We start from the raw sequence: 23494 nt of genomic DNA on the forward strand, positions 1-23494 counted from the left end.
GCTGCTGATAAATGACAGCTTTGTGCTGGAATTTCTGCACCGCTGGCATGTGCTACACTGGAGATGGTGACCTCAATACCACAGATATCACCTTGAAGACAGGGTTGTGAACTTTGCAGTTGCTTCTGCATTAGTTGAATATCTGCAGAGATTAAATTCTGTTGAGAGAAAATTGGCTGGGAAACCTGGCAAGGAATAAGAGACGAACCTTTCCTGGCCCGCTTACCCTCTCGCGTTCCTCCCTGTGCTCCATGGGGACATTTTGCCATCTCACTACAAATTAGGTTTGTCAAAAAAAAAAAAAAAAAGAAAAATGCCATGCTCAAATGTGAATCAATATTAGGAAATAGTGCCGATTTCAATATTAATTTGACAACAAAGTCAATATTACCGGTAATATTACAAACAAGCAGTCCCACAGCCCCTGCACCCACCAACATGCTATCGGTACACGGCACGTAGCGCCGCTGATGGACCTCTACACCCACTGTTGATGCAGGAAAAAAAATAAATAAAGCATTAAAATGGATGATGGACAGATTATTGTCCATTAAATATATATTTTTTTACTATTAGCAATTAGCCAATAGCCTCAATACCATCTGTCAAGTCATCGTTACAGTAGCGGCTAGCAGCTATGGCTAATAATAAAACAATAAAAGTTCATGTGAGAGTGAGGCGGCAGACATTATGAGTCCTGCCTGTCTGTAACGTTAATGGACGGTGTCAACGTAACAGCACAGCACAATTATTTTTGTGTAAAAGTGTCATGAAAGTCCTCACAACTCAGTTCAACTTCAGATCAACTTCTACTTGTGCTAATATTGTTGTTACTGTTAATTAGGGTGGTACTAGCCTAGTGGGTAACACACTCGCCTATGAACCAGAAAAAAATGAAGTGAAGTGATTGTCACACGTGATACACAGCAGCACAGCACACAGTGCACACAGTGAAACTTGTCCTCTGCATTTAACCCATCACCCTGAGTGAGCAGTGGGCAGCCATGACAGGCGCCCGGGGAGCAGTGTGTGGGGACGGTGCTTTGCTCAGTGGCACCTCAGTGGTACCTTGGCAGATCGGGATTCGAACCAGCAACCTTCTGATTACGGGTCCGCTTCCTTAACCACTAGGCCACCACTTACTACCATTGTGTCCCTGAGCAAGACACTTAACCCTAAATTGCTCCAGGGAGACTGTCCCTGTAACTACTGATTGTAAGTCGCTCTGGATAAGGGTGTCTGATAAATGCTGTAAATGTACAAAAAAAAGTTTTCATATAATTACTGTTGATTTTGCTCTAATCCTTATGCTATAATTTCATATTATTATTATTATGTAAAATATGCCTCTGCCCACGATATGTAAAAATATAGTGACAACCTTGTTATGTAAAATCTGTAGTCTTGTTTGATGCTGGTTAGTATGGTCGTGCGACTGGACTCGTCACTCTCCTGAAAAACGGAAATGAGCCCAACGGGGGGAACTCGTCCACCTTGGTTTTGGACCACGGTTTCGGTTCTTTTTTGGTTCACGTTTTGTGCGTAAAAAGAGAACAGTGTGTTGATTAATTCTGTTAGTGCCATGGTAGGTCTGTAGCCGTCTGCTGCAGTGTGTAACAGACGTAAAATGCACCTCTAAGACAGGCTGCGTTATGTAGTGGGGCGGAGCCACCAGCCTGCACGTCTGGGATTGTGGGACTGGGCAGTCCCAGCATCTGCGTTCGTTTTTCTTCACGATTTGCCTCCGCCGCTCTGCGTCACCTCCAGCTCAGTTCTAGTTACAACAGTGTGAGAGGGGCGAGTGGGTGGAGCCACAACAGCGACTGGACATTAACTCGCAGGGAGGGGCCTTCGTCCACTGACGCCTACAGTTTAACAGGCTCTTGTGCTGTGAGGGCCTGTTAAACCAGTCAATGTCCAATTGAAATTGAATAAAGTGAACTGAAAGTGAAGTGATTGTCATTGTGATACACAGCAGCACAGCACACGGTGCACACAACAAAATCTGTCCTCTGCCTTTAACCCATCACCCGTAAAGCTGCCCAAGGAGCAGTGTTTGTGGGGACCGTACTTTGCTCAGTGGCACCTTGGTGGATCGGGATTTGAACCGGCAACCTCCTGATTATGGGTCCTTAATTGCTAGGCCGCCACTGCCCCATCCCCCTATCACTGGACAGTTCTGGGCTAATTTTAGAATGAATAGCAAATTCAAATTCCCACAGTCCATTAGGGTGTATTGAGCCATGCAGGGCGGGCTTAATGGATCTACCACTGCACCCGTACTATCCATCCCTTCTTATTCATATAGTCGATAAAGTATGATAAAGCCCATCTCTGGACAAAGGGTGCAGGGTGGGGATTCACCCTGGATGTATCCTATGGAAACCTCTCACATACTCTTGAAAATTGTGTTTTATATTTTAATAATGATAAATTATTTTGGCACCGTGCCCTGGGTGAGTCCACAGCCAAAGATAAGTTATTCACTTTACCTGTTGGTGTTCATAATTATATTTTTTTAATGTATGGCCTGCAAGCTAGGCTATCAATAGATGCCTATAACAAAATGAAACACAACATTGTAGCATGTCCCAAAGACCACATTTGCATGCTGGGTTCAAGTTTTTTGCCCCATCTTCAGAAAAGTCACGACACAGGCATTGCAACAAAGGTCAGATCAGATATCATTTGAGGTTACTAAACATTGGAACCTGAACACAGCAATGAGTACATTGAGGGGCATTGATCATCCTGCTGTGTTACATCCTGCTGTTGCTCTATTCAAACTCTACTTTGTGTTTAAAACCATACAAAACTAAGATTGAAGTGATTGTCATCACTAGGCCACCACTGCCCCCCCCCCCCCCCCCACACACACACGCACACACACGCACACAATGCTCCATTATGTCAAAATTGATTGATTTGATTAGCTCATTCCTTACAGTCAATGTAAAGTCAACTAAACATCTCTGGTAAAGGGAATTTTTCACCCATTTCACACCCATTTTTTTCTTCAATCAACATTAAAGGACCAGCATGGCATATTTTGCTTTTTAAGATAAAGAGACTTAATCTTAGTGAACTGTGCATCTCAGGACTTTCTGACTGAAGAGTCTCACAGCCATTAATTCACCCTCCCCTTAAAATCCTAAATACCAGTCGACCGCTGCGGCTTTGTCTTTTTATAGCCGGTCGTCACCAAGCGATCCCACACACTTTCTGTGGAGGCTTCACTACACATCAGGTTCTGACATCACATTCACAGCATGGCAACCAGGTGCTGGGCAAAACATATTTATAAAGCGTGGGCACTGACATACGATCTTCCTCATCCTCGTCCAGCAGGATGGTCAGCGGCACCGACCGTTCCTTCGGATGTCCACACCAGCGCCACATGGCCTACTGTTTACAGGTAATCAGCAGGTCGAATTTCTGCGGGATCGCCTCTAATGTAGCCACAATAATAATCCCCCCAGTGTTCACGGCATGTGATTCTGGTCAATTTAGCTCAGCATTTGTGCGTTGGCTGAAATAAGCAAGGCTTGAATATATATATAGCTATAGCTTCAAGCTATTCAAGCCTTGCTTATTATATATGTATATATATATATATATATATATATATATATACACACACACACACACACACACATACACATACATACACACACACACACACACATATTCAAGCCTTGCTTATTTCATATATACGTATATTTCCCAGCACGCTGTACTCTTTATTCTTCTGGAGACAAATGCCTTGTGCTGAGAAGCTATCAGCAGGACGGAAGAGATCAGGACCTCAGAGTTTATATCAGCATTATGTCTTTGCTTAATTGGATAAACCTTTTGGGCTTTAAAAAGAACAAATGATCTTACGGTTAGAGGGCATGTCACTAAGCAGCATGGCCTATACAACACCTATATAACATATCATATATAACACCTTATTATCCAGATAATATTTATTCTGCTTTCAGCAGCCCTGCGAAAGCCTACATTTCCAATGACTTTCCTATCGATTTCTGGACCTTACGGGCTCTACGTGCGGCTATTAAACCCGACGCGCAGGGGGGGAGGGAAGATCCGTCTCCCGATTTCAGGAATAAAAAGGGAATCCCCGCAACAAAAAAAAAAAACTTCCCGGCGCGTCGGTTCCACGGCGCTGCGATGACGTCGCGGTAGGAAACACCGACGGATTATCCAGGCGGCCAGCGTGTCACCCGCTTCTCGTCGCACCGACCCAAAAATGACAATTAGCAATGAAAACCGTCCACGTTTCATCCTCTCTCTCTCTCTCTCTCTCTCTCTCTAAAGAGCGTATATGATGAACCGTCGCGGTCGCTCACCGTACAAGGCGTTTCTGGTCATCTGGCCTCCCATGGCTCGCAGTCGCCAAAGTATTTTGTAGACACAGATGCAGATATGGATATGGATATTTATATATATATATTGAGCTATTTTCCAGACATTGGCGTCCCGCGGCTCCTCCGCTGGATGTAAACAGTCGGACCCTCCAGCCGCTGCCCTCCGCGTTGCATTTGCATAAGAGGCGGAGCCGCGGAGCTCCGGTTCCGCCTCCCGGTAATATGTCGGTGACGTTTTTTTTTTTTTTTGTTGCGCGGATCCTTCGCGTGAAGAGAATGGGTCACGTGATGCTATCTTATCCGTCCGCGTCGATACTTCTTCTGGGTGGTCGTGGGTAGAGAGGAAAAGTTTTTCCCCCCCCAGTCAACGCCGTCCTCGTGTATGGTGTGTCATAGTGCCAGTTGCCAGGGAGACGCATCCAAGCTGTGACATGCGTCAAAAGGTCACCAGTCCATCTTTACATTCTGGCTGGTCACGTGATGCTATCTTATCTGCCCTTATTGATGCTTCTGACGTCATATTCACAGTCACATTATTCTGAACGCACCAACCCGGGGCAGTGGTGGCCTAGCGGTTAAGGAAGCGGCTCCATAATCAGAAGGTTCGAATCCCGATCCGCCAAGGTGCCACTGAGCAAAGCACCTTCCCCACACACTGCTCCCCGGGCGCCTGTCATGGCTGCCCACTGCTCACCAAGGGTGATGGGTTAAATGCAGAGGACACATTTCACTGTGTGCACCGTGTGCTGTGCTGCTGTGTATCACAATGATAATCACTTCACTTATAGAACTGGAGCTTTACATATTTAGACATTTTTAAATAATTTCTCACAGAGAGGCTATTTCATAAAACATTAGTTTAACAGATTAAGCGATTTAAGCACTCACATGTCTATCTAACTGGCTTTACTAAAATTGAATTGAAGAAAGTTGGTCCTTTAAAATTTAATTTAATGGCTCAATTTAGACCTTACGGTTTGATCCAGAGGGCGGCGCATATCTTCGCCTGATCACTGAAGCATTGCTGAAAGGCAACCTGAGCAATGGTCCTGGTGGTCCCTGGCATGCAGACCAGGTGACCCCGAGTGTCATCCTGCTGACTTCACCTGTCATCACCAAGCCAGGAGCGACTGTGCCTCCATTCACTCAAACCCAGAGTGCACCCATTTCTCTTTCTTTCCTCAGGAAAAATGCTTTATCTCAAGGCAAACATAAGCTTGAAAATGCTTTTAAATTTTACATTTACTTTTTTTTTCTGCCAAAACAAAGCACTGGATCAAGCATCAGATTTTAGTTTTACTGCAAAGTAGGAATAGATTCATTTTAGCAGTAAGATTTGTGAAAATGAAAGTGAAAGTTTTTTTGCACAGAAAGCACAGCACACACAACCAATAAGGTCCTTTGCATTTAACCCTTCATCCCATAGGCAGCCATGAAAGCGGATCAGACGGTTCATCCGGATGGGACGGTTCATTCCTTCAAAAGGAACAAGGGTACTTCAGTGGCACCTTGACAACTCAGGATTTGAACCCGCAACCTTTCGAGTCCACCTCCTCACCCGCTAGGCCTCCAAAGCCAAAATCCACCACACTTGAACAGTAAACTTAAGTTACTGTTAAACTTACTCTGCCTAGTCTTGTTGCTCGGGGTCGCGTCTGCTGGATCTCATCCTGGTGGTGAGTTCCACTCGCACACTCACACCCACGGCTAATTTAGAGTCGCCAGTCCACCTAGTGCATGCCTTTGGATGGTTGGGAGGAAACCAGAGAACCCGGAGGAAACCCGCACCAACACAGGGAGAGGTCCGAGCTGGGATTCAAACTCACAAGCATGGTTTGTGTGAGGCCACGGTGCAGCATTTCCAATTTTGATATCCTGTTAATCCACCCTACCAGAGGTATATCCTCATCCTGCGCCCAAAAAGCGTCCGAAAGCTAATTACAATAAGTGGTTATGGATAGTGAGTCATTTTAATCACAAGCATGCCACGTTTCCCTCACCCTGGACAATGACATTTACTCTGAACAGTTGCCAAGGAGACACATCCAAGCAGTGACATGCATCAAAAGATCACCAATCCAGGCGGCGGAAAAGCAGATGTCCAGCTTCTTTTTTTTAGCAGTAAGGTGTTTTTATCTTTTATTTTATGCAGTAGCTAAAATCTCTCACTGGAGACACATTGCTGGACAAATCCAGACACAAATAACCTTACATAAGACACTCAAACAAATACATGTGGTTTGATCACATATAATTTTATAATTTTACTCATCTTATGGAAGAAATAATGACGTAAAACCCATCCGGGGTCCTCACTCTCCTGTTTCGTTAATGAGACGAAAGTTCAATGAGCTGACAGCCAGGTATAATACAACATTCCCTGCTATTGTTGTGCAAGCCAGTGCATCGTTTTAATTTTATACAAGGCATTTTGTCTTTTCACCCCTCTCTCTGGCACTGTCTGTTCACTGTTATCTGACACTGTTCCATTTTATAAGGTGCTGTTTTGTAGTCAGACGTTTGTAGGCATGTTCTCCCATCTTCTGACCAAAGAACTCTTGCATCACTGAACCACTATGCTTTTGTGTAACAGTCTTGTGTGATTTATGACCTCAGCATATTTTATCATGTCCAGTGACACATGATTTGGTGTAATTGTCAGAGGCATGTGGCACTGTTGCGACAAGAGGAAATCGCTTCGAACCCTTTAATTCTCTTATACAGATTTGAGTTGATTAAAAGGCAGACGTCTAAATCCATAACAACGTTGCGTCCATGCACACTATGGTGGTAGCTGGCAAGAACCAGTCCCTGGATAGCAACCGGAATGCTCTCAAGAGAGGTTACCAAGACAACCGGTGATCCCAGTCAAGGGGAACTACAGTTGCATTCAACACACTAATATAGGTGCACACACATGCACACAGGCCCAGACAACGTCCCCAACCTCTCTGACCTGGTGGTTCTATTAATAGGGAAATAAAATAAATCGACTGAGGTCCAGAAGGCTTTACAGTCCCTCAGGCCGAATGCGTACTGTTCTACATACTTTGAAATAAGTTTGCCGAATTTTGATGGTTCATGTAGGCCTTAGAGTGAGAAACAAGATGTGAAAAACATAAAATGTGTGCCACTCTAGATCCAATGGCCTGAGATGATGAACATGAGGCTAAAAAAACAATATATTGAGCAACTTTTATATTTCTGAACAGTGTTGAAATACATTGATACATCCTCATTCTGTGACGATCATGGTTTTGTGTATTTATGACACTCTTTATAAAAGTCATTTCCAGAATGGCTACAGATTCATAGGAAGATTCATAGTATTATATACCTGTGGTCATGTAGTCATTCCCCTGTGTGAGGACAGACCAGATTAAATAAGTGCATACAGTTATTTGCATGTGTAATACTCCTGTAATACTCCTGCACAATTACATTCATTATTACATTTAATTTTATCACAACTTTTTTTTTTAGCCTTTTTTGGTTACAAATTCCATGGATATACTTAATATCGTTCTACCACAAGAATGATGCCAAAATAAAGTAAAAAAACTTGTCAGCAAGCTAAATAATAATTAATAATAACTAATAATTATTTTGGTTCAAAGCAAATAAAGCTAAAATGTAACCGCTTCCATAAAATAAGTCCACTTGCACCTCAAAAACGGTGACCACAGGTTAACAGATAAAAACGAACGATAGATGAGGAGACCTCTCATTCAACAAGACCGAATGTGGGTTTGACACCCGAGTCATTTCTGTAATAAAATATGGCAGGCAGCAGCTGCGGAGGATTTGTGTTAAGGAGCGTCTGCTGTGGACTTCTTTGTCTGAGCCGTGCACCCCAAACAAAAAGTCTGTTCAGGACGGCGCAACAATAGACAATGTACGCCGACCAATGTACGAAGTAGAAACGTAACAGAAATGTAAGAGGTTCGTATTGAACCAATCATGAGAGAACTCCAGCCTTCAACAGAACAACAAAGCCGGAACATGTGGTGTAGCCTAAGTCACGGTGAAATATGGAATTTGATTCTGAAGCACCGAGAATTACCTTAAAGCCAACTACTTCCCCCGGACTTTACCCGTGGCACAAAGGAAGGTAATGTCCGTCATATTCACAGATGGGCGGTTTGGAGTACAGCGGCAGTGCGAATTACACAACTCGAGTCAACACTTGAAGATTACGCGAGTCTTGCATGCGACTACTCAGCCGCAGAAAAACGTAAGGCTTTAATAAGGCTCCCACCACAAGGTTTTTGGTCACCTAGCGCTGGTAACGTTTGCACAATATGTGCTTATGCACTGAGCAGCATGCAGTAGTTAAAGGGGTGAGTCCCAATCCATTTAGAGTACATGTCAATTTGTTGACCAAATCTTTCACAGGACTCATTTTATGAGCGAATGAAACGTTTCAAATGTCGCCAACAAATGTGCCATTGAAGGGAATCATCTGATGGCTATTACTGCCAGGGTGCTAGTAGCCTAGTGGGTAACACACTCGCCTATGAACCAGAAGACCCGGGTTCAAATCCCACTTACTACCATTGTGTCCCTGAGCAAGACACTTAACCCTAAGTTGCTCCAGGGGAGGACTGTCCCTGTAACTACTGATTGTAAGTCGCTCTGGATTAGGGCGTCTGATAAATGCTGTAAATGTAAATGTACTGCCAGGGGAAGGCTGAAAAACATTCAAATCTCACGTTGCTTCAAACAAAAAAGGAAAATCGTTTTTATGAAATTGTTTGTAAGGTGCTCTGAAAGAAGTTTAAGCGCTGACACTTCATGACTCAGACATTACAGCTTTATTTATTTGTATGCTACACAATCTCATGTATCAAGGTTGGAAGCCTTCAAAAAAGTGGTTGACAAAATCCAGATCATAGCCTTTGGAGGATTCAGAATGGATATTGTGACCCACGGCGTATCCTTGTTAGAGTGAATGAACAAGAAGTGCGGAAAGGTGGTAACAAGATCTGTCATTCATCTTTAATAAACCCTTTAGTGAGTAGGGTAACAGTTCAGAGGCATTCTGCTGTCGGTAGTGTATAACCTACTTTAACCCGCACATGGAGGTGCTGTCAACAGGTTCTTAATTTGTCCTTCATTCACCTGAACTGACTTTTCAAGGTCCTGTTCCAAAAAGTCAGCATAAGGGATTCAAATTTTTTTTTAGCCATTACAGAAGATACCTTTGCTTCACGCTATGCCTTGAACAGTATGCATTGTAGCAGAAGCACTTCGACTTAATAAGCGACAATTGTTCTACCTGATCAGTTCAACTCAATCAATTCATTAATTGAAAGAAAGATCCAAGCTTACACTCTGAGATCAGACATTTAATCTTGAAGAGTATGGTTGTGTGTGTTGCTCATATACGTTTGCACGGATTATAACGGATTAGACAGCAATTGCATTTCCATCATCTTAAGTGGGTGTTTATTGTTCATGAATTTATAGTAATAAGGAACAGATGTTTCAAAGATTTGTTTAAAGATTTGTATTAAATTCATCAGCAAATGTGCTGATTTGGCAGTGCAGAAGTCCATTCACTCCAAATTAACTCCAAATGAATATCTGATCACCGTTTGGAGAGTGGCATTTGCGTGCCATGTTGCATTTTTGCAAGTTTGATTGTTAGAGCACCATTCCTTTGAATGGAAATGTCTTCGGTCCATATTTCGTGGCCTACTCAGATTGAGGAGGTACAATGACAAGGGTTACCATAAAGAGTATTGTGACTTTTTTTGTGAACTTCATTCCTGTTGGTCTACTTTGTTGTTTATGTAGTCTGTAGTCTGAAAAACATTGTTTAGTTTCACTATGTACTTTCTAACATGTATGTAGCTGAAATGACAATAAAACTCAGTTGAACTTGAACAATAACCGGATGTTTATGGAAGGTTACCACACTTCAATTCTTGGGGCAGAAATTGCATATTAATTTTGAACAAAAACACCGTGACCATGTGACCCTGGTCCTGTCAGAGGTCTGGAACAGAGGTGAGTGGCTAAAGTGGTCCCTGTACTGTCAAACCAATTCCTGGCGGGCATGTGCTGTCAAAGCACTCTGTAATCTGAAAATCTAACAGACAGTGGCAGGGATTATTTCAGCAGCAGTTTAATCACCCTGGGACAAAGCAAGATCCTCTACATTACTTCATACAGCGACCCAAACCTTTAGAAAATCGGAAGGATGCTTTAGGTTACAAGGTTGTGATTGTAACCTGATAAACATTTTTTCAAGGCACTGCAACTACAAAGTCGTTATCTTTAACACTCATTTTGAAACAATGCATAACAGCTATAAATTACAAATTACTAAATACATACATGACTCTTATACCCTGACAGAAAGGTTACAGAATTTATTTTTGTAACTTGCTGGACTTCCGAAACTGTAGTGTTAGACACACTCCACTTGGCTAGGCCATCCCCTCGTCCCCCTGTTTCCTCCTTTCTTTCTCTGACTCCCTCCTGAAAATGCCCACGGCCGCGATCCCCGCGGCAGATGGCAGAGCCGGATGAAAACTCCCTGAATAAATATGTAATCCCCTCCTCACATGGGCACAGGCCTGCTACACAGATAATCCCTGGAGCAGATAAAGATGGATAGGACCGATAGGACAGAGAAAGAAAGAGAGAGTAAGAGACAGAAGATATAAAATAGAGCAAACTAAAGGTGAGATGTTTAAAGTGAGATCAAGTTAGAACCCTGGGAACCCAGAGTCTTCACAGTGTTAGTACTGATATTTTCACACTTTCTCTATAACTGCCAGTGTAAAGCAATGGTGCCACTTGCCCAACCTTGTTTTGTCTTGTCTAAGTCAATTGTGAGTCTGGGAAGTGAGGTGGAATTGTGGGTTTCACAGTTCTGCGTTCGAGACCTGGTTGGAGTCTGATGAAGATGAAGGGTGGCTTTTATGACTACCCGTGGAGCAGGAAGGAGGAAGACAACAAGGCAGATCTGGGAAAAAGTGAGGAGAAGAGATAAGTTGGACCGAGCTGCCGCCTAACATTCTGGAAATCTGTCAACCCGTAGCCTTGCTGGAGGCTCCATCAGTAGCGCCCGCACCAGGCATCTACACCACAGCTCTTACTCAATGTCATGCACTGAAAGTTCCCTCTACCTGGACACACCGAATGACATCAGGTCCCTGCAAGGCGGCGTCCGATGTCGCAGTGGATGCTTCTGATTTCCCAGCACGGCTCCAAGTAACCTGGTCAGGGAGCGACTGGCAGTTCACATCTAGACCTGCATTCACTCTTCATTCCAGTTCCACCAGTAACCTGGTTCCTGATCCATGACCGCACCGTGATTTTACTATTCATTTAATAAAATTTATTAACGTATTTCTCGTATTGCTACATAGTCACTTTAATGTAAAGGGAAATTATGTATCGTTCATGTAAAGTTTTGCAGTTCATCATTTGACACTCACTGTCTCTTCGTACAGGGGCATTCAAATTAGTCTAAAATTTGTATTTTAAAATAATAGGAAGTAAATTGGAGATAATCTGGGTAAAAACATTGTGCATGCTGCCTACTACAAATGGTTATACTGGCCTATTAATCTAGCCAGAGCACAATCTTTGAAAAACACATTACTTCACACAGAATGTTCTTTCGCTTATGTTACGTGTTTTCATGAGCATGACAAAGACGAATGCAAAGGTAACAAGAGAAACGCAGCAACAATGCCAGAAGTTACATCAAAGCATCTGTTTCCAGCAGTGCTCGACTTCCCCAGTGCCCTGCCAGGGGTGCACCATCATAACTGTTCCACCACAATGTAAATCAAACAGCTTTGGATGGTTATGTCACATGGGCCAATGAACCACTCCAGTGGAAGTTCCCTAAGTTTATTGCTCTCCCACCATGACCATTTCTTTTGTCGTTTTAAACGCGCCCTTTCATAACTTGTCTGCCACAGATTTAACTATTTGCTCCATTAGTACAATTTCCTCTTGGTTTATTTGGTAAGGCAGGCTGTGCAGTTGTTTGAGTTTCTTTGTGCTTGTCTCATTGTTTCAGCTGCAAGGGAACTCCCAATGCAGCGCTCCAAAATTTTATTGTGGCATTCCACAAAAAAAAAAAACTGCAGTGAGGCATACCAGTTAATTCTTTCCCAGTCCCCTGCTGCTAGACAACCACATAACTTTCAGGTGAGTGACCCGCAATTCAGTTAAAGGGTTGTTTGGCAGGGTCTAATTGTTCTGTTAGCAGGGAGTTTGCAACAGTAACAGTTGCTTGTTTTGCAAAAACATGAATAACTTCTGCCCTCCTGATGTGATAATAAATCCTGGGAAATTTTAAGGCTGCTTTGAGTCTATGAGAAATACAAAGGCTACACATATTGGGCAAAAAGTCCTCAACAGTCTTGCGTTTGAAATGGATATGTTCATAAAACTTTTTCACATGGTTGAAATGCACACAGCAATGGTGGATAGTGCCCAGCCAAAGTATGTTAATAGAAATGTATGTGAGCACAGATATTTGCTATAATATTCCATGTCTATGTAAAAATATTTGGCTGTAATTACATATCATTGTGGCTTTGCGACAAGGCAGTATATGATTTCTTCTCAGGTTAATGTGCCATGATGTTACAAAAAGAGAAGCCTATACATGACAGATCTCATGCACCACACTTTATTGGATGACTTAAGCCTGGTCTAGTCAATAAAATCACAGTGGTGGCCTAGCAGGTAAGGAAGCTTACTTGTAATCGGAAGCTTGTGGGTTCAAATCTCAAACCATCCCCACACAGTCCCAGGCACCCTTCCTGACTGGCCACTGAAAATGACAATCTCTTCACTTACTTCTCATATCCTTTCGTTTTACCTCTGTTTCCATTAATCTTTGTAATATTTCTTGTCCAATGGGTTAAAATGAATGTAACATGTGAATGTGAGGGTGGTAGTAGCCATATGGGTAAAACACTCGCTTATGAACCAGAAGACCCAGGTTCAAACCCCACTTACTACCATTGTGTTCGTGAGCAAGACAAATTAACCCCGAGTGTCTCCAGGGGGGGACTGTCCCTGTAACTACTGATTGTAAGTCGCTCTGGATAAGGGCGTCTGATAAATGTAAATGTAAATGAGCAGGCAGCATTTTCGAATGTGACACCCAGTAATCTGGAATGTGACCTTGGCGTCACCTGCCTTCCGAGGCAGTTTTAGTTCTTTTTGAGTTTAGTCCTTTCCTATGTTGGCCCTCGTGCCAGGTTTTGGTTTACTTATAATAAAGTCCCAGTTCCCTACGACCCCAAGTTGTGACAGAGGTTTTAATGCTGATCAAATATAATTTAATCATTAAAACAATATTGGAAATGCTATCAATTGTTTTTAAATGATTTCTGACCCACTGCAGACTGTTATGTGTCTTTTTGTATCGCACTACCACACCTGCTAGGTGTTGTGTGTGGGCTGTTTTTGTGATGGCCCGGGGCCATGGGTCCGTCTGTGACAGCACGAGCTCCGGCGCCTCTTCACCGCGACCTAAAGGCGGCCGCCAAAATTGACAGTGTCTGGGTTTTAAGCACCCGTGTCTATGTATTGTGTGTTGTGTTGTTATGACTGTTGTGTCACGGATTCACGTTTATGTAGACAGGTGTGCGCACACACATTTTTGCCAGACGCACACACATATTCTGGAGCACACAGTGGTGGGTTAACACACTGCATTCATGTACATATACAAGAACTGGCAGATGGTGAATATAACTGTTTTTTTTTTTTTTTTGTTAAGTTCCGCGACTCATGTTGAAGAGTTCACGTTCACTAGAGAAGGGGGGGGTATCCTTGTTAGTAATTATCTGTTTTTAGAGGGGTGAAGTACGTGGTGCGACCCAGCTGCAGTAGGTCTGTTTTAAATAGGTGGAATTAGCAGAAATGTTTTGTATATTGAAAGGAATCTGCGTGTACATTGATTTCTTTGTGTTCATGTTAAAAGCCACCCCCCCATGTAAACCTGAGGTTTGGGATGTCCCAATTAAGGGTGGAACTTTGTGACCTTTTTAAAGGAGCGTACACCATGCAGGTGGGGGACTGCTGGAGCTTCTTGTGAGGGTCCATGTTGCTGCTTACAGCCATGTGCTTGGTGGCTGAAACAGCCTGTACCTGAGTAAGGTTTTCTTTTGTTTCTGTCCCTTTTTTGTCGTTTATTTCTTTTTGGTTCTTTATATACTGTGGTCATATACTTATGAAACTGTTTCTTGTCCTTTTATTTTTGTTACCAAAACACTTTTTGGGGATGTATGCCATGTTTTTTTTTTTTTTTTTCCTCCAATGGCTGTGACCACCCATGGGAACAATAAACCCTACATTTTGCCTCTCTGCTGCTTCATTCGATCAACCTCCAAGACCATTGACACCCTTCCACATCTACACTGTCACAGCAGAAGCCCATACACCTGATTACGGAGTCCTGATCCATCCCAGCTGACACCAATGAGGCTTAATGGATCAGGACTCGATAAAAACTAAGAAGCTGCATGCAGACGTAGCTGCTGCCTTAATGTGGACTCTTCTCCTTACCTTATGTGTTTTAGTTTCAGTTTCCCGGCATTTGGCATATGCCTGCAGGTTTGTTTTTGGCCCTTGTGACGTTTTATGTTTAATAAATCCCTTTTTTTTTCAAAACGTAATTCGCCTGCGCTTCCTACCTCCCTCAGCTCGTGGACGTGACAGATTTTGTTTTATCCCTGGGACCTCACTGTATATCTATTCTGTCAGAGAAATGTCACACCTGGCTTGCATGTGACAATCTATCATGTGTTTTTTTTTTGCTGAGGGAAGTGGAATTAAAATCTATCCCAGAGTCATGGTAACTTTGCACTGCTTTCTATATTATTTTAATATTTAATATTGTTTAGTAAAATGCTTTGTAATTTGTCATGGCTGCCACTCCACTGCCATGCCCACAGGGGGTGCTGGCCCGGAAGTCATCATTGAAGTCATCAACCGACTGCCCCTGACTCTTCTTTTGGATTGATCGTTTGTTCCTGTTTGCCACTGATGTTACCGACCGACCGCTACACCCCCGACCATTCTTTCGCCTCAGCCTCTGATTCACCAGTCCCTTCTTCTGGTAGCCTGCTGCCTTCAGATACAGCTACGCCATGGTATATCCTGTCTCCTCATCTACACCTTGTCTTCCTCCCACCATGCAGCAAAACCCTGGACTGATCCATGCTCCTGAGCTCGTCCGTTCACCATCTCCCTCCCTTGCCGCCACCATGCTTCAACCCAAGCACCGTCGCTCAGACGAACCCAACCCCCTGGCCTCCTCTCCCGCTTCCAGCGCATCTGACGTGCGTCCCAGGACCGGGGCCCTGACATACTGAGCTGTTGCTTTCAGAGGATGAAACTAAAGTCAATGTTTTCATTCTGTGCAGGTCAGTAAATGTAATAAAGATGAACCTTGCCAAGATTTTTCTGCCCAAAATGGACTCGTGTGACCATGAGTTGCATTTGATTCTTCTACGGTCAGATGAATTTTTCACAGAATACCCACTTTCTGTGCCCTACAATAGTGCTACAGTTTCAGAATTCACTAATAATTCACAGTGCAGTTTTATTTTATTCAGTCATTTCTCTGAGGCCCTATTGAAAGTGATGAATCAGTCTTTTGTAGTGCCTTCTGGCGGTCCACCATGAACCTTCCAGCAAGGAGCTGGTGTGTTCCAGTTCTAATTTAAAAGTTCTTTAAAAGTTTGTTCTGAATGTCAACACCTCTGCTGTTTTCCTTATTGCAGATAGCATGTAGGCCTAGACTTTTCTTCTCAGTGTGGATAATGAACTGGTACACATAAACAAGAGAATACGACATTAAACTTCATGAGTTATATAATTCTTTAGTAAACAACAGCTTTGTCATAGTCATCCAGCTTAATAACTTTTGACTAAATATTCAGTTCAAAATATATGTTTGTATGAATACTGACATAATAATCCACATTTTTTCTGTCAGGTTTTGCAATGCTGCTTCAAAAGAGCAATATAAATACATGCAATGTATTTAATTACACATGAATACTGCTAAAGTCATTTAAAAAAAATCTACATTTCCACATGGGATCACCCAGCTGGGACTCGGCCATCTCAAATGCAACGCAAAGATTACAAAGTAGGGAGGAGGTGGATAATAAACACATTTACATTTGTGGCATTTGGCAGACGCAATTATCCAGAACGACTTACAACGTAAATTGTTTCACTTTTATTGTGCAACAAACATAAATGGGTTATAATCTTAGAACCAATCTTAAACATAACATAAATGAATTTCAAAGGACAAAATGATCTTAAATGTAAAAATGTCATTTAAAGAGCATTTGTTGAAATATGAAATTTTGGTATTTATTGAGTCTGCAAGTGTACATAGTGTCCTTGCTCTAAATATGAAATTGTGGTTGCTGATGGACATTTGGCACTTGCTTCCCTCTTGTTTCTGCCGGATCAGTTGCTCGGTTTTTTAATTTGTTGAAATGCTGCTTTGACATGACACAAGGGTCACAATTATAGCTGTTAAATTTTTCTGTATTTCTGCTTCAGTTGCATGTAAACTTAAAATACATGGTTTGATCTTAAAATATGGAATAAGAGCATTATTCATTTCAATGAAACCAACATAAAAATAGATTTATTGTGCCATACATTAATGTTGTTGTGTTCGTAAATCGTTTTCTATAGGATAAACTTTAAAAGCGGCAACTAACATGATATAATGTTCAATCTTATGTGTCATGACTGTCCCCCTGACAGTCATGACACATACCCCATGGAGAGAACTGTCTGTAATTTTTTTGTACCAATGATTTGGTAACAATGATTTTTGGTTACAATGATTTTCAAGTATGGGGAAAAAAACACACCTTTTCAATTTTGCTATTAGCAGTTAGCATCTGGAGGGTCAGGATTCATAATTTATGTTAATGCAGCTCAAATGAGTTGCCAACAATATTTTAAGGCCTCAATTCAATCAGGTTTATCCGATGCCAAATCCTACTGCATTACCGAGGCTGCAAACAACCTGGATGAATTAAACCCTAAATTCCCATAAGCTGAGATGCACTAGAGTGAATAGCAGCTGACATAATGCAATTTGTGTAAAATGCTAACAGCATTGCAAGTCAGGGGCCTGTTCAAAGCTGTGTGGAAAAAGTGTTGTTTTCTGGGAATGAACAGCACACTCACACTCTTTGTGCTGCTGTGAATCTACTTGGTTAGTTTTTCCATTATGGGGGAAGTGTTCTACATGTTTTAAATTCTGCTGCCACTAACACACAGCAGTTTTCAGTTGGACAAAGCCCTATTCTCTCTTATTCAAATATAGTAAATATATGGGGCAGTTGTTGGCCTAGCGAGTAAGGAAGCTGACCCGTAATCGGTAAGTTGTGGGTTAGAATACCAATCTGCCAAGATGCCGCTGAGGTGCCACTGAGTAAAGCACCGTCCCCACACACCCACGCTCCCCGGCCGCCTGTCATGGTTGCCCACTGCTCACCAAGGGTGATGGTTAAAAAGCAGAGGACACATTTCGTTGTGTCACCATGTGCTGTGCTGCAGTGTATCACAATGGCAATCATTTCACTTTCAAAAAACAAATTTTCATGATAAATCTTTAATTTTTAAGTAAAAATGCAGAATCGTAACCAAGGATGCGGGTTCAAATCCTGAACCGGCAACGTGCCACTGTGGTCCCCTTGAGCAAAGCACCGTCCCCACACACCACACCCCGCCTTTCGTGGCTGCACACTGCTCACTAAAGGCATAAACATACTTGATACATACAAACATTCTTTGCGTTGGTTTTTGTGCACATACTCAAAAATTAACGTAACTGTCAAAGCTCGAGTCCAGCAGCACACTTGCAGTTATATGGTTCACTTCAGGGGACAGAGGATCAGAAGTGGGTTAGTTTTAGGTAAAGGTAAAAATGTGAATCAATTCAACAAAGAGCTGGCAACACCCAAGATGGCCACTCGGTATTTATACTGGGTGTTGACCCCCGAGTCTTTGCACTCCATGTGAGTCTGGCAGCGGGACTGCAGCCGTGACAGGAACATATATGAAAAATGCAATACCTGCGTAATTTTATAGGGGCAGCGTTGTGAGATCTGCACTCAACAGTCAAGATGTCCACGTTTGAGGAGGGAATCTAATTTTCACAACATGGTGTAAATACATTTAACTTGTGACAGTATCACAGTTTGCAGATATTCACTTTTATACCATCTGGTACACATGAGAATGAGAATTCTTTACAAGGACGTGTCTGCAGTGATTAGGGCCTGTAGTGGCAACTCTCCACCTATAATCAGCACCATTTTTTTGACCATGATTTAATTTCTTACTGAGACGCCTTAACACATGGCTGGTTTTATCTTGTTGATTACTATCATGATAGATTTGCAATTGCTGAATGGTTTGCTCCTTTTATACGCATCAGTAAATGGTGAGTGAATATATATCAGCATAAGGCTGAAATGAATGCACGTCCCCTGGCTCCTAATTAGAGCTCATTTCTTGGTTTTGGTGGCAGTGGATTCTATTTATCGTTCCCAAAATGTAGCAGCTCTTGAAGAAATATTTTCCTTACCTTTTAACCCTCCCACTTCAGATGAAAATGAATAAAACAAAACACATCATAGCCTGGTTCCTTCAATTTGGCTTGCATGTGTAAACTGACTGTCAGAAATGAGCAACAAGCCATTATTCAAACACTTCTAACAGCACAAGGAAAATTTTATTCTGTTTTTCTGAAGTCTTTTTCAAACAGATCTGGACCAGAAGTAAACAGTTATTTCCCTCAGGGTATTAAATGATATGGTCAAGAATTTATTTGCACTTTATGCATTTATATATATATATGTGTGTGTGTGTGTGTGTGTGTGTGTCAGTTTTCACACGCACTGGTCTGTGGGCAGAGAGCGTTTGTTTACAAGTTTCTCACAATATGATGTGAAATGATGAACTAATCATGAAATAAATGAACATCATCCACAGAGCCTGCATAATTTACATAACCTCCACTCCCTGCAAATGCTTGTTCTTAAAACAGAAAGAAGAATTCCTTACTATATATGGCAAAAAAGTTCAAACAGGTTCAGAGTGCTACATGAATCAATGCAAACTTCGTTCTTTAAACAACTTTTGTAGCACTTGTTGGCCAGGCAAAGCTTCAAGATATAGAAACAGTTATCATTAGCAAATATTTTCATGGCACCAGAAAGTCAGATAACAATTTCAAATAACAAAGGGTTTTGTTTAAAAGACATGTCACATTTGCTTGTTAATTTCCTATAATAAATGTTACCGGACATGAGGGGAAAGACGGGATCGAAAGATTGGGGCGGATGTTTTTATAGCAGATACTATTTGTACCCAAATGCATGTAGCAAGACATACTATTTACAATGCAGCAGTGTATGCTTATATCTACACCATGGTGTATATACAAAATGTAGTTCACTCTGACCAGTAAGAAAAATTTCCTATGCTACTTTGCAAGAGCTAGGTCTGCACACCCAGTTCTTTTAGTCCCAGCGCTAACCTCTGTGAAGATGTGGTAACATACCTTGCCACCACCACCACAGCGTGGGGAAAGTGCACGAGACAACGAGGGGAGCCTTCAGTATTTGATATCACGGTGTCCCACTGAGGAAGAAAATGTTCCATAAATACTCTTTAACTTTTCACCAATACGCGTTCCTCCCTGGTCTTGAAAATCAGGTGAGACGCCCCTACTCCCAAGTACATACCTTACAGGCACAGCATGTCAAAATGTACGACAGCTACAATTTATTCTAACTGTAACTAAAATTGTAATCATGAATCTTTCAATAAGTAACGGATACTTTTAAGTTGGGAATGGGAAGTAATGAAGTACAAATACTTTGTCTCTGAACTAATGTAGAATTTTTGGGTATCTATACTTTTCTTATTTATTTGTGTAACAACTTTCAACTTGTACTTCAAACATTTTAATATTATTTTCTGTACTTTCTACACTCTACATTTGCAAAGCAGACTTGTTACTCACGCATTTAAATGGTGTGAAAATCTGCAGAACATGGACTCTCTGCAATGCTTTACTCCATAGACATAAACTCTGTGTTTACTTCCTGCCATCGCACTCACACATCATCATAGTCATGTGACTGCAATTTATGAAACAAAAATGTGTTTTAAAGTGACCAACACAATAAATGTAAAGCAAGTATGAGAAAACACATCTCCATGGTTTAAAACATGTTCTGGTACAGGTTTTAACACCATGGACATTGAGTTTTCAATCCCTCAATCTATTACGGCAGTTTTTTAATGTGTTAAGAAAAGATTGGCCAGCTAAGCTTTTTGTTTTCATTTTACTTAATTTTTCTCTGCTGGAAAACAATGTGTGCACTTCTGTCACCCCTTCTTACCAGTTGTCCCAACTGTATAGAATTGCCAAAGAAAGACAACACGATTGCTTGTAAGTACTTGTATTTACATCAATTCTCACCAAGGAACGGGATTCATGTAGGAAAATCTTTGACTGTTTGGCGGAATGTGATTTGCATAAATGTGTCATGGAGAGCTGCAGCGTGTGAGGGAGAACATAGAAGCGGGCGCTGGTGCTCGCAGGAACAAAGCGTGCCATTAGCGTCAATTATCGAGAGATCTGCCATTACCGTGGTGTGAGACATTCAAGAGGTGAACAGGGACATCAGAGGATGAGGCAGTAGCGAATGGATGGATTAATGGGCTGGCATAATCACCTTGGAACGTGATCAATCAGAGGGTTTGTGGGAAGGCTTGCAGCAAAGTGAAAAAATCAACAATGAGCAAGCAACAACTAACATGGCCGCTGGGGTTTTATGTGGGACGCTGACTGTCTTCTTCCACTTCCGGGTCGCCGGTTGCTTGGACACTGTCACGCCTCCCTGTGGCCCTGGTGATGTCACGGCAGCAGTGACACACTGATTGGACAGATGATTTGCATAGAAAAAAAATTTACTGGTTGGCAACTGCGCAAATAAAAGTTACTTTATTAGTTTTACTATCCAAGCAACACATGACGTGAGGAAGGAATAATATAAAACCTTATTATTATATAATGTATCATGAACAACATGGGCACGCGCATGCAGATAGGGCTACCAATAGTCTGATCCGTGCCAAAGTTTTTTGAGTGCGCACCCTCATTCATTTCAATGGGCAAAATAGCATCAAATTCAGGCCCAAATAATGAAACCATAGAGCTCAAAGGCCTGGGGTCTCATTTATAAAATTTTGTATAGAACTTATATGTGTTTGTAATCACAAAATAATCACAATAATGAATCCTAATCCTTCTGATTGTCCTGATAACTTAATCAAAGTTACAATTACCTCATAGAAATAAAAAAAAAAAAAACTGAATTGGTTAATGAATTCATTACAGGGGGTACAGAAGATCTTTAGACCTTCTCTACCTCACAGAAATTTGGCTTAAGCAAGGTGACTTAATTATTCTTAATGGTTCTAATCCTTCATTATTCCTCCTGGTTACTGTTCTAAGCTTGGGAGGTGGACTAGCAGCTATTTGATACTCTGATATCAGTGTCTCACAGTTTGTTTATAATTCCTTTGAAATATTCATTTTGAAGATTGTTGGTACTGTAGCCAGATGGTCAACTGACTTTGGATATTATCCACAGATCCCCAGGTACATACTCTGCTTTTCTAGATTATTTTACTCATTTCCTCTCCAAAATTGTGGCGGACCATTACAAGATGATCCTACTAAGTGACTTTTATATTAGTGTTGACAAGTCAGATGATCCCTTAAAGAGAGCTTTTACTTCTATTATTGATTCCTTTGTCCCCCAAAGTGTGATATACCCTTCCCATAACTTTGGACACTCTTGATCTTGTTCTTAATATTGGTATTGAAAATAAGAACCTGATTTTCGTGTGACTCCTATAAAATGGCAAGATGGCTCCCGGTGTTTGCTCAGTCATTGTTTGTCTAAACCTGCAATGACTCGACTCTTCTCGACCAAGAAAGACTATTCCTTTTTCCTCATAACCTCTATACAGCTTACCTTCTTTCCTTACACGCTCTTTCTGTCTCCCCTTATTCCTGTGACACCGATTGTTCATCCTCATGGTCCGGTTCTCTCAGACCACTCAGGGACACATTTAATGTGAGACCCACAAGATATCGGGAGCAGCGCATATTCACTAATTCCAGAATATACTCAACATCTTCCAGCATCCGTGTGGCCACCTGATTTACCAGACACGTACAACAAGAAGCAGACAAAATGGACGCCTTACTTCGACACACTATGTTGCTCCAGTAAAAAGGACTCAAACACATTGGAAATGGTGTTCCTCAAAACTTGAAGTGTTCAGACAAATCTGGTAAGACAGTCTCATCAAATATTGAAAAGCTCTCTCCTCTACTAGAGCTGCTCATCTATCATTTTTGATTGAAGAAAACAAGAACAATCCCTGATTCTTATTTGACACAAGAGCTAATCATTGTTCCATAGAGCCAACAACTGCAACAAGCAACGCACTTTGATGCATTACTTTGACAATAAGATCAATCAGATGAGACATTTTAGGAAATCATTTTGTGGATGAGCAAAGTTATACGTATCTGTCACAGTCAATACATCTCCAGCCCACCAGAGAGCACCAGACCAGACAGAGAGACGGCGACCCGGAAGCGGAAACGAGAGCGGGCAGCGTAGAGTATAAAAGTCAGGTAACCCAGAGGAGACGCTGCCCGCTCTTTGAGTTGAATTTACTACCAGAGACGCTAGCCTTATTTTCCCACGTTTGCCTGACCCTTGTGAGAAGACGATCTACCAATCTACCCCCCACGAAGCCCTAGTTCCCCCACGCCGCGCTGCGGCGCGTCCATGACCCCACGCCCGTCCCAACTCACCTCCGGCCTCTCTCTCCCCGACCAAGCGCCTCCGGTCCTCCTCCCCAGCGCGTCCCATGTCTGCTCCCCTTGCTCCAAGCATGCCTGCAAATGCGTCCCCGAACTCCAGCAGTGACAGTAAGAGCGGGCCATCTCCTGACGCAGCAGGCATGTCCACCATGCAAAAGACACTCGGTCAGCTGAC

At 42.2% G+C, this 23494-nt stretch overlaps 1 protein-coding gene and 1 long non-coding RNA gene across 4 annotated transcripts in view; one reads left to right on the forward strand and one right to left on the reverse strand.

Moving 5' to 3' along the window:
* Positions 1-23494, reverse strand: part of neurl1aa (neuralized E3 ubiquitin protein ligase 1Aa) — a 68289-nt gene that overhangs the window by 26573 nt on the left and 18222 nt on the right. Inside the window, exon 1 of one of the 2 annotated variants that reach the window (XM_028971510.1) lies at positions 4353-4543. The exons of the other annotated variant lie outside the window; for it this stretch is intronic. Coding sequence (XP_028827343.1) covers positions 4353-4386 — 34 coding nt within the window. The 5' untranslated portion in view covers positions 4387-4543. Of the gene's footprint in view, positions 1-4352; positions 4544-23494 lie in introns of those variants that run through there. 2 annotated transcript variants of the gene reach the window in all.
* On the forward strand, positions 3206-17010 carry LOC114785362 (uncharacterized). 2 transcript variants are annotated; one of them, XR_003749052.1, is made up of 4 exons: positions 3227-3247; positions 3346-3415; positions 15311-15474; positions 15557-17010. It is a non-coding gene; the product is annotated as an uncharacterized LOC114785362 (long non-coding RNA). The 2 variants fall into 2 exon arrangements; XR_003749051.1 differs by having other exon boundaries at positions 3206-3415.

This window comes from Denticeps clupeoides, chromosome 3, assembly GCF_900700375.1.
Source record: "Denticeps clupeoides chromosome 3, fDenClu1.1, whole genome shotgun sequence".
Lineage (NCBI taxonomy): Eukaryota > Metazoa > Chordata > Actinopteri > Clupeiformes > Denticipitidae > Denticeps > Denticeps clupeoides.